The 11,486-nt window shown below is 43.5% G+C and overlaps 1 protein-coding gene and 1 non-coding gene across 2 annotated transcripts in view; one reads left to right on the forward strand and one right to left on the reverse strand.

Annotated features, from left to right (window-relative positions):
- Positions 1-10,749, reverse strand: part of LOC138945816 (cohesin subunit SA-1-like) — a 63,736-nt gene extending 52,987 nt beyond the window's left edge. Inside the window, exons 1-10 of the mRNA XM_070317321.1 lie at positions 10,619-10,749; positions 9,824-9,940; positions 9,452-9,533; positions 8,716-8,832; positions 7,997-8,170; positions 7,346-7,550; positions 4,973-5,124; positions 3,586-3,659; positions 1,822-1,945; positions 1,047-1,145 (exon numbers count right to left, since the gene is read on the reverse strand). Of these exons, the coding sequence (XP_070173422.1) occupies positions 1,047-1,145; positions 1,822-1,945; positions 3,586-3,659; positions 4,973-5,124; positions 7,346-7,550; positions 7,997-8,170; positions 8,716-8,832; positions 9,452-9,533; positions 9,824-9,918 (1,122 nt within the window). The 5' untranslated portion in view covers positions 9,919-9,940; positions 10,619-10,749. The remainder of the gene's footprint in view (positions 1-1,046; positions 1,146-1,821; positions 1,946-3,585; positions 3,660-4,972; positions 5,125-7,345; positions 7,551-7,996; positions 8,171-8,715; positions 8,833-9,451; positions 9,534-9,823; positions 9,941-10,618) is intronic.
- Positions 10,750-11,158: 409 nt separating this feature from the next.
- Positions 11,159-11,230, forward strand: Trnaa-ugc (transfer RNA alanine (anticodon UGC)). Its single transcript has one exon. It is a non-coding gene; the product is annotated as a tRNA-Ala (tRNA).
- The last annotated feature ends 256 nt before the right edge of the window (positions 11,231-11,486 follow it).

The raw sequence follows: 11,486 nt of genomic DNA on the forward strand, positions 1-11,486 counted from the left end.
TCACCACTAGAATAAGGCTCTCCAGCGTCTCATCAGACAGACATGATCTCTGGTCAGTCCTGTGCTTTTTCACCCAATTTTGCAATTGAAAAAAACAATGCCAAACATGTGAATTGATAATTGATAAAAAAAAAAAATAATTTTTTTTTATTTTTTTTAAATTTTTTTATTTATGAAAATCGTAGTCTTGACACGGATAGCGGAATGTCGTATTTTTTGCAGAAAATCGTAATAAATTACGCCAAAATCGTAAGGGTAAACAGGTCTGCAACTAGTCTCGGCCCGCTCAAAATAATAATGACCGAGACTTTCAGTACTTCCTTCGCGTGACGTCTAACCCTCTTACGTCATAATGTGACGTCAATGTAATGTGACGTCTTCAAATGTTAGAGTTTCTACCACAGACATACACACGCACGCACGCACGCATGCACATGCGCACGCACGCACGCACAGACAGACAAAGTTACGATCGCATAGGCTACACTTACGTGAGCCAAAAAAAATGAAGAAAAAAAATCTAAACATCAACAGTCGTGCTACCCCAAAAGTCAAGGGATTCTGTTTTTGTGCCTTGACTTTGGAGATGACAAGAAAATATCGGGAGCATTAACTAGATTTGTAAAAAAAATTACAAATCACGGAGCGCGCAGACCCTTGATTTTAACCCCCAGGCTCAAAACTGTAAGGTTCAGCAGCTAAAGTTGCTTCTGCCATGATAACTGTTTGTGACGTCATCGGAATGTTTACCCAGAATTCACCACTTCCGTACTCTCGCGGACGTTCGGGATACAATGGCCGCCAGATCGGAACGCGAAAACGCTTCGCTTCAGCCACGAAATTCGTCGAATTATGGCCCAAAACGATTCCGAAATAAACTAAACCCTGTGAGGGAAGGTGAGAAAACAATTTCCTACGGCATGCATATGTCTGGTTAACCTAAGTCACGCCAAAACGCAAATGAACGCGTTTTTGACACCAAAAACAGCCTGTTATGGTCCTTTAAATGGGAGTTCCCCTGTACCGCCTATAAAAGTGTCACTGACCTTGAACCTGTTGGTGAAGAGCTCCAGTTTGAGTGAGAGGTCCTGTGTTTCATGCAGCGGGGCCAGGGTCTTGAGGCAGCAGTTACGTACATCCCCCACCTGTAGAACATTGCATCAGATATCACTGTAGGCATGTTAGCATTGTGTTTAATTTGTCATTCCTACATTAGGTGGAGCCCAATTTTTCTAAGCGTTCTAATTTTTCAACAAAACAATCACCTCAAGACGTAGCAGCAATTTGGTATTGGGTAAATCTTCTTGTCCTTGGTGAATTCCTTTAAGGACATTCAGGCTGCGACAGGACCGCACTGCCCATTCTTTCTTTTTCTGCAAGCTTGTAGTCCTGTTTTTTAAGGCCTGAGACTTTCACTGTGACCTTGGGATTTTCATCACGCACACAAGGGTATTCGGCTACCAAGGAAAATGTGCACAAAGTTGACTCTGGGATATAAATCCCTGGCTGAACATGGGGTTTGAAGCCACGACAAAAGCGACAACTTGGCCGAGGTGCACATAAAAGTAAAGAAGCGGGTGGGAGCCAGCCGCTGTGTTGGATTGGTTGAAAGTGAGATTTCTTGTCATTGGTTGAAAGTGAGATTTCTTGTCATTGGTTGAAAGTGAGATTTCTTGTCATTTTAGCCAATCAGACCCAACGGTTTGTTCTCTCATGTTTGGGTGGCCCCCACTTTCGGTCCGTGCATCTCAGCCCTGGTTTCAAGCCAGTGCCGCTACGGACTGAGCTATCCCCCATGATGCCAAACACACATCAGCTTACCTTGTCGTAGAGCGTCCAGCCGACATATTTGAGGTAGCTGTCATCCAGGAACATGTTGGGGTACTTCTTCATCCACACCCCGATCTCTGCCATGCAAATAGATCTGATCTCTGGCTGGGTGTCTCTGTACACACATCAACACACCAATTATAACACACCTCAACTGCCATACACATAGATCTGATCTCTGGCTGGGTGTCTCTGTACACACATCAACACACCAAGTACAACACACCTCAACTACAATTCATTGTGGAATGTAGCACACGACTGCAGTTAGCCACATGAAATTATATCAAGAACATAATAACCGTTACTTTAAAACTGTTTTAATCTGGAAAATATTGTAAAATTCCACATTTCTTATGAATAATTGTTAGCTTCAGGCATGAAAACAACCGGAGGTGAAAAAAGAGGAAAATAAAGTGGGGGCCTGGGGGCCGCAGTAGGCCCCCAGTGGGGTCGAGGGGCAACGCCCCTTGTGGGGGCCAGGGGGCAAATCCCCCTGAAGCTGGAGGGGTTTCAGCATTTCTGAGCCTTAAAATGGGCATATTTATATATACACAAGCTTTATAAGGCCCCCTGAAACTGAAGGGGCTGTAAGCATTTCAAAATCTGAAATTGGCATTAAATAACCATACATACGAACAAGCTTGCATGGGGCCCTTGAAAATATAGGGGCTCTAGCTTTTCAAAATATTGAAATGGGTATTAAATTGTTTAATAGCTTGTATGAGGACCCTTTTGAAAATTTTAACACTAAATTGAAATCTAAAAAGATTATAAAGAATATCAGTATTATTGACACACAATTCTCACAGAAATTTAAGCAAGACAAAGACATGCTCAAACATAGCATTTTGTTGTTCATGTCTGTGATAACATACACACGATTGTTAGTAAGTATTTTAACACACAAACAGTGATGACAACACATATAATCATGCAATTTACTTTGCACAATGCAGCTCCCTTGTAGCTTAATATATCCTCACTTTCATATCCTCAGTCCAATTGATCCAGGGTAGAAATCAGGCTATTTTCAAAAGTTTCATCCAGTCTAGTAAATGTACAATGCAAGGAAGTTCCGCTTGTGGCACTTTGTGTCAAGGTGTGCCTGAAATGCCACGAACCCACGACTGCCGTACTTCAATGTCTTCGTACATGTATGTATGCGACACAGAATGCCTTGCCTCTCACCTCCACTTTGCTGATAACGTCGCCAATACGACAGCCATCGTATTCTCGGTCAAGCCAGTTCCACCTCCAATCGTTCTTCAGTCCTTCTATGATCCGATTCGCGGCCCCACGCTGTTGAAATCGCCACATTTCATCTGTTAGAGGGTCATCGCAAACTTTGGAAACCTCCGAATTTCCAAGAGAAAAATTTGTTCAAGCGCGGCAGGAAGTGAAGAAAGGCTCGAATCGATCCGTTTGCGGACTCGGCAATTTACGGTTTATCCAATTGTCTGTTGAGCAGTGGCGGGGGTAACGCTTGCCACGTCTTTCATTTTGCCTCTTTCTTTGGGGGGTCTTCTTTTTTTTCCGGCGGAAATTTAAAAAAAAAGCGAAAGTGTGACAAAAAAACGGCGGAAATTCCGCTGAAAAGAGAAAGTTTTCATGCCTGTAGCTTGCATCTCTAGCCCTTTTCATGCGTGCTTTTTTCTTCTTCTCTTTTGGGTTTAAAAAAAAAAGAACTACAAACTGCTGCCAACTGTATTGGGGGAGAAGAAAGCAGTGAGTGGAGTGAAGACGGGTTCTCACCGGTATCTGTGGACAAAGACGCCCTTGAAGATGTAGGTCAGCATGTTCCTGATCTCCGCCTGGTTCTCTTCCAGCTGCACACACATTACACACACATTACACACACACATTATACCTTTCGCACACATTACACACACACATTATGCACACAGACCTGTTTACCCTAAACCTGAGGCAAGAGTACTTTTTCAAAAAGTTAAGTGTATTTTTCAAAAAGTTGGCGTACTTTGTAAGCAAAGCCATATGGGCTAGGCAAAACGTACGTGGGCCGTGGGTGCAAACGTGTTTGTGTAAGAATAGCATGTCTTGTGAACATCTTCAGAATTTAACTCCTTCCGATACAACAGGGATAAAACAATTTTATTTACCTGTCAGTTTATAACATTATAACCAGTGTCTTCCAAGCAGATTGATAATGAAAAGATGAAGTTCGTGAAATAACATCTGCGGTTGACAGTGGCAAGTTCATTTTTACAATCTATCTCAGAAAATATTGCTTCAGCACGGACTACAGCCTTATCTTCTGGCAGGATTTGCTTTGCGGGAATGAACTTAATAATTCTTTGGCAGCTTTCAGCGGATTTCTTTGCAGCAACTTTGTCCATGTGAGTTTTGGAACTGCAGTGTCGTTCGATGTCATATTTCCCAGCATGGACAACGGAGAAATCTGATTTACAATACCGTCTTGCAGTGTGCATGACTTTTTTTCCCATAGTAGACTCCACAATTCCTGGCTCTTTCTTATATTTCTCCAAGAAAATCTGCTGCTTCTGCTGTTTAGACTTGGTACAGTCATCCGAAACAGTCATATTTTACCGCTTCATTTTGCCACGATTGTCCAGACGATCGCACGTGCCAACAACTGAACAAGGTTTCCACAGCTGAAGACTCGCTGTCATAGTTATCTCCCTTCGACCGAAACCGGTATCAGTTGTACCATCCCGTAATCAGCATACCAACACCGAAAAACGTATTCTAGACTTTTTCTTTGGCGTATTTTGTGCGTGTGTCGCGTATTTGCGTACTGATAATAATTTGGCGTACAAAATACACCCAAATCGTACTGGTAAACAGGTCTGTATCTTATGTAGTACTACTAGTAACTAGCAGGCAAAAAATGCACACTATACTGCACAAAATAGAACCCTATCACAGACAATTCACAAATCAGCACTATCAGTATCACAACACTTTACAGGTAATAAGAACAGCATTATCGTACACCATGAACACAGAGACTCTGCTGCGCTTGTTTATATGGAAATACTGTGAAATAAAAGAGCTAACTGTTCTAAACACCACCACCACCACCACCACCGTATCCACAACCACCACCTTCCCCACAACCACCACCGTATCCACAACCACCACCTTCCCCACAACTGACCTCCTGTCTTTTGGTCATGAGCAGCTCCAGGCGGTCGCCGGCTCGCTTGTTCTGCTGCTTGGCGCGCTCGGCCTCGTACTGTCGCTGCGTGTTGTCAAGGTTGATGCTCAGGTTCAAGGCCACATCCACCAGGGCTGTCATCAGCTTCATGGCTGACAGACACACAACATAACATACATCAAGTCTTGTCCAAACACATTGTATAAATTATAATACAACGATATATTGGGAATAACTCTGTCAGGTTTGTGTGTTGTGAAAGAGTGAATACTCTTGCTTTTAGTGAGGTAAGCTTTCCACATGTGCTCCTTGTCCACCTGTTTCAGACACACCCCTCGCTAGTGACTGGCCTGTGTCATGTGGACACACCCCTCGCTAGTGACTGGCCTGTGTCATGTGGACACACCCCTCGCTAGTGACTGGCCTGTGTCATGTGGACACACCCCTCGTTAGTGACTGGCCTGTGTCATGTGGACACACCCCTCGCTAGTGACTGGCCTGTGTCATGTGGACACACCCCTCGCTAGTGACTGGCCTGTGTCATGTGGACACACCCCTCGCTAGTGACTGGCCTGTGTCATGTGGACACACCCCTCGCTACTGACTGGCCTGTGTCATGTGGACACACCCCTCGCTACTGACTGGCCTGTGTCATGTGGACACACCCCTCGCTAGTGACTGGCCTGTGTCATGTGGACACACCCCTCGCTACTGACTGGCCTGTGTCATGTGGACACACCCCTCGCTACTGACTGGCCTGTGTCATGTGGACACACCCCTCGCTAGTGACTGGCCTGTGTCATGTGGACACACCCCTCGCTAAGTGACTGGCCTGTGTCATGTGGACACACCCCTCGCTACTGACTGGCCTGTGTCATGTGGACACACCCCTCGCTACTGACTGGCCTGTGTCATGTGGACACACCCCTCACTAGTGACTAGCCTGTGTCATGTGGACACACCCCTCGCTAAGTGACTGGCCTGTGTCATGTGGACACACCCCTTGCTAAGTGACTGGCCAATGTCATGTGGATAAGTTTGATTCACTAGTGACTGGCCTATGTCATGTGGATAAGTTTGACTCACTAGTGACTGGCCTATGTCATGTGGGAAATTTGACTCACTAGTGACTGTTCTATGTCATGTGGGAAAGTTTGACTCACTAGTGACTGGCCTGTGTCTTGTGGATAAGTTTGACTCACTAGTGACTGGCCTGTGTCATGTGAATAAGTTTGACTCACTAGTGACTGTCCTGTGTCATGTGGATAAGTTTGACTCACTAGTGACTGGCCTATGTCATGTGGATAAGTTTGACTCACTAGTGACTGGCCTATGTCATGTGGATAAGTTTGACTCACTAGTGACTGGCCTATGTCATGTGGATAAGTTTGACTCACTAGTGACTGGCCTGTGTCATGTGGATAAGTTTGATTCACTAGTGACTGGCCTGTGTCATGTGGAAAGTTTGACTCACTAGTGACTGGCCTGTGTCATGTGGAAAGTTTGACTCACTAGTGACTGGCCTGTGTCATGTGGATAAGTTTGACTCACTAGTGACTGTCCTGTGTCATGTGGATAAGTTTGACTCACTAGTGACTGGCCTATGTCATGTGGATAAGTTTGACTCACTAGTGACTGGCCTGTGTCATGTGCATAAGTTTGATTCACTAGTGACTGGCCTGTGTCATGTGGAAAGTTTGACTCACTAGTGACTGGCCTATGTCATGTGGAAAGTTTGACTCACTAGTAAAAGCAAGAGTAGTCACTCTTTCACAACCCATGTGAACCCGACAGTTATGTCCGAAAATCGGTCTTGACAAAACATCAGTTAATCTTTTCATATCCTGGCCTCAAAAAGCTGTGGCCGAGATAAATATGAAATGCAAACAGTCAAACCATACACAAACACCTGTAACTGGTGCTCTCAACACAGTCCAGCAATAATGATACCTACCCACAACCCAGCGTGGCTCACTTTACTAATACACTATGCACAAATAGACAATGTTGGGAAATAACTGTGTCTGGTTTGTGTTGGTTGTCCAAGAGTGAATATCATTGTTTTATGGAAGCATTCTAACCACAAGCGCTCCAGTCTACGTGTTTCACACACACCCTGCTACTGAGTGCTAGTGACTGAGCCATGATGTGGTGTAGAAAAGTTTACATTACACACACACTAACACACACCGGCCAGTGTACTGGTGTGCCTGAAGGCTCGGACCTGAGAGTCGGTGAGACCGCTGAGGAGAGAGATAAAACACACACACACACTCACCGGCCAGTGTACTGGTGTGCCTGAAGGCTTGGACCTGAGAGTCGGTAAGACCGGTGAGGAGAGAGATAACGTTGTACACACACACACACACTCACCGGCCAGTGTACTGGTGTGCCTGAAGGCTCGGACCTGAGAGTCGGTGAGACCGGTGAGCAGAGAGATAACGTTGTCCATCATGTACTGATCGTAGATGATGCTGTACTGGCACTGACGCACCAACACCTGCACAAAGTCACAGAAGTTGGCCCGGAACTTTTTCCACACTGGCCCGCTCATGATCAGGGGATAGTCGCCGCTCTCCTGCACACAGGCATTGAACAATGGTCAGCAAACTTTAAAACAAAATCAGGGAAACTTTACAACTTGCAGATTTAGTCACAGAGAGTACAACATAAATCATACATAAATCTGACAAGACAGAAAAGCTTCAAAATCTAAAGAGAAGACAACCCCAGGCTTACAAGCGCCCTCAGTTACTTATCCATCAAATCTACCAGACACTGCAATAGACCTTTTGGGCATCTGAGCAGCTCTCGCAAGATATTTGCAAGATGTGCTCTTTCTTACGCTTTGAAAGTCGCACGCACTTCAATCATCGGCCTTCGCAGCTCTCAATAGCCGTTCAACATGCTTTGCTACGCTTTGAAGATTGCGAGAGCTTGGAATTACCTATAACTGAAGTAAAAATCTTCAAAACCCTACACCAGCGCAAAATGATCAGCTTTTTAGGGAGAACACCCCCGTACCTCGTCGAACTCCTCGGTCATCTTCCTGATGATCTCTGCGTGCTCCATGTTGGCGTACATGTGTGGCGTGATCTGACCGCGACACCCCGAGCACTGGATGAAGAACTGGATGAGCTCCAACAGGGCGGCGTTACGGTCAACCTTGTAGCCCTCGATCCAGTCGTCGATCACCGCCTGAATATACAATCATGTCTTTGTCTTCACCATAATCTGCTCACACAGTCATTGACTGAGATAACCATGACAACACAGTCATTGACTGAGATAACCATGACAATACAGAGAACGAGTCACAAGAAATGACAGCAGAGACAACAGAAACTAGCTTAGGCAGCGCTGCGTTACGGTCTACCGTGTACCCCTCCATCCGGTCATATATTACCTGCCTGAACACAATATTTAAACTAATATGAGAATTATAATGATGAGGGGTCATACTCATAACAGGGTTTGAGGGTTTGAACATAAAAATATGAAACTATGAAAGATAGCAATGAGTAGCAGCAGCAGATTTAAGAGTCAATAGAAACCCATTTCCAGCACTTTTGAGGCAAATAATCCACTGATCAATATTCAAACTGCCAAAATTTGGGCTTCCAGCATCGCCACATCATCCACATGTATCCATTCCATAGCAACAAACATACACCACAGAAACCCAGTACACACGGGTCATTAAAGACATGGGTCATGTGAGACCAGGTGACACTGACACCCACCTGTAGAGAAGCTTTCCCTGCCTTGACCACCTCAAACAGACTGCCGTCCCCTCTTTCGTCGTCCTGACCTTTGCGGCGTGTCGCTGGTGCGGCATCGGCCTTCTTACGCTTGGGCGCCTGAAAGGGAAGTAACAAAGCACAGTTAGTCAGCGTCAATAAGGGACAGAAATTATGTGTGACAAATTATCTGTTCCTAGTTTTATTTTAACACTATCTTGTTTAGGATGCACAAGAGTACCTTAATGTTAACGTTTTAATTAATGTGACAATTTAAGTTAAACAGAGGGTATTAGTGGCATGTTCAATCAAGCCAATGGTGTACACTGAGCAGTATATTTCACCACAATCCATGTCAATAGAGTATACAAGGCTGCAATTGCAAACTTTTGACCAGATTAACAGTAATTACACGTATCAGGAGTTGTGTTAATCCGGCTAACAGACTCGTTGCTCTTTTGTATTGTCACTGTCAGTACTGGCTCATGAATTCTATTCTTCTTCTTCTTTGTTCATGGGCTTAGACTCCCACGTTCACTCATGTTTTTAGCACGAGTGGAATGTTACGTGTATGACCGTTTTTACCCCGCCATTCAGGCAGCATACGCCGATTTCGGGGGAATGAATTCTATTTGTCTCTATCATTTTTTCAAACTACAAATCAGTAACACTAACACTAACAGTAACACTAACACTAACACTAACAGTAACACTAACACTAACACTAACAACAACTTACAGGGCCATCCTCCTTCTTCTTCCTTTTCTTGGGTCCCCCCTTGGTGGCTTCCTCAAAGTCACTGTCAGACTCGGGTTCTGGTCTGCAAAACATCACTCACACATTCATTGTCAACTTCAAGTAATGAGTGAAACTGAAAGACACAATAAAAAAAAAATAAAAAAAATTTCTGGCCTTAAATGTTTTTAACTGTTCATGCACTGATACAGAAAATTACCAATACCAAAAGTGATCAAATATAAAAACGAAAAGTAAGTCTGAACATTTATTAAATTACTACTAGTACTAGTATATAATAATATTACGTGATTAACAAAAATCAAATGAAGCCTTCACGAGACCAGAAGCGTCAATGAAGTGAGAATAACATACACAGAGATTTCGGATGAAGGTTCCATCTCAGGGATGTGTTCAACCGCCCCTGATGCTCCCGCTCCGCGCGGTGTGCGGTTTCTGGCCCCCGGCATTCTCCTTCACTCTTCTGTCACCCTGCAACAACACAGCACACAACTTGGTCTCCAGCCAGCTCTAAGCCAAACCACAACTTGGTCTCCAGCCAGCTCTAAGCCAAACCACAACTTTTTCAGTCTCAGATCTGGGGCTTGCATTTGCAGTGACAATGACAAACATGGGAAAACAATGTTACTGTTTTGTTAGGCTTTAGAATTCATGAGATATATAGTATAAGCAGAGTGTGTTTGTGTATACATGTGTGTCAAATGATTTAGTATTTTTGTCCAACTCATAAGTTTTTAATGGGTCTGTCCAATTACCAAACTTAAATTTGAGTAACTGGAACTGTGTAGTATACCGTCGCGCCAAAGCCAGCAATCTGGATGCTAGCAACGTACCCTACTGATACAGATCTATACTACTAGTAAACTCAATGTTTAGTGCAGGGACCTTTTAGAGGTCTATGTTTAGTGTAAGTGTACAGCCCTATTTATCACTACGGAACGAGATCAGTAACCTACTAATGTGCAACCTATTCATAATAAAAGCACAAAACCATATTATAATGTTGTTCTTATTTTGTAGAAGTGGACAGGTACTGAGGTAGAACTAGGAGTAGGAGTAGGACTGGGAGTACTGAAAGGAAAACTAGTGATAAGTGAACATGACTTGGGTCAGAGCTCTGTAAATTCAATCCGACCAGACCTGTCTTACCGAAGAAGCACTGCCAACAAGCAAGAGGTACGCAGGTAAAACAAGCGTATTTAGAATAAACCAACAGCACGCTGTAGTGAGTGGTACTGTTACTAAATTGAATCAAGTCTAGGCTACATGATTGCCGCCATTTTGAAACCATACAGCCGGCCTGCAGGGGTATTTCCCTGCGCAGTCAAATACACCACTCAAAATGCAATGGGAATTTTCATTAAAACATCAACGTGTATAGTATTTCATTCAATATTTACCCAAAAAATAAACGATCAAGCCCTCGATTCCGTGAAAATGCGAGTGTTTTGTTCCTGGCGGGAGCACACAGACAACATAAATAACTAGGTCACGTGATCCTTGGGATTCCCTTTTAACGAAACATGGAGAAAAACTAATGTATTTCATTGGATAAGATTAAGCACATAGATAAAAACATACATGTAGATAAAATAAGAATAAAAACAATAAATCAACATGGAAAAGACATTTGAAATGAGACGTGTCACTTTGATTTAAAACTTTTGTTTGGGCATGAATATTCAGATTGGGGATGTAGCTCAGTGGTAGAGCGTTCGCTTTGCATGTGAAAGGCCCCGGGTTCGATCCCCGGCATCTCCAGGTCTTATTTTTTTTCTTTATTTTCTTTCCTTGCCATATTTCATATATTGAATACTAAACTTCATTTTATCAGGTCTGCACATGAAATAACTGATTCAATTACCATCATTTTTATGTATTTTACATAGAATATCTGACCATGACATCATAGAATACTATTATTTGACAGGAATCGTTCAATGTCATTTATTATACTAACATAGAACAAATAAAAAATAAATACGAATACGAATACGAATACGAATACTTTATTATC

The sequence above is a fragment of the Littorina saxatilis genome, linkage group LG13 (genome assembly GCF_037325665.1).
Source record: "Littorina saxatilis isolate snail1 linkage group LG13, US_GU_Lsax_2.0, whole genome shotgun sequence".
In the NCBI taxonomy this organism is placed as follows: domain Eukaryota; kingdom Metazoa; phylum Mollusca; class Gastropoda; order Littorinimorpha; family Littorinidae; genus Littorina; species Littorina saxatilis.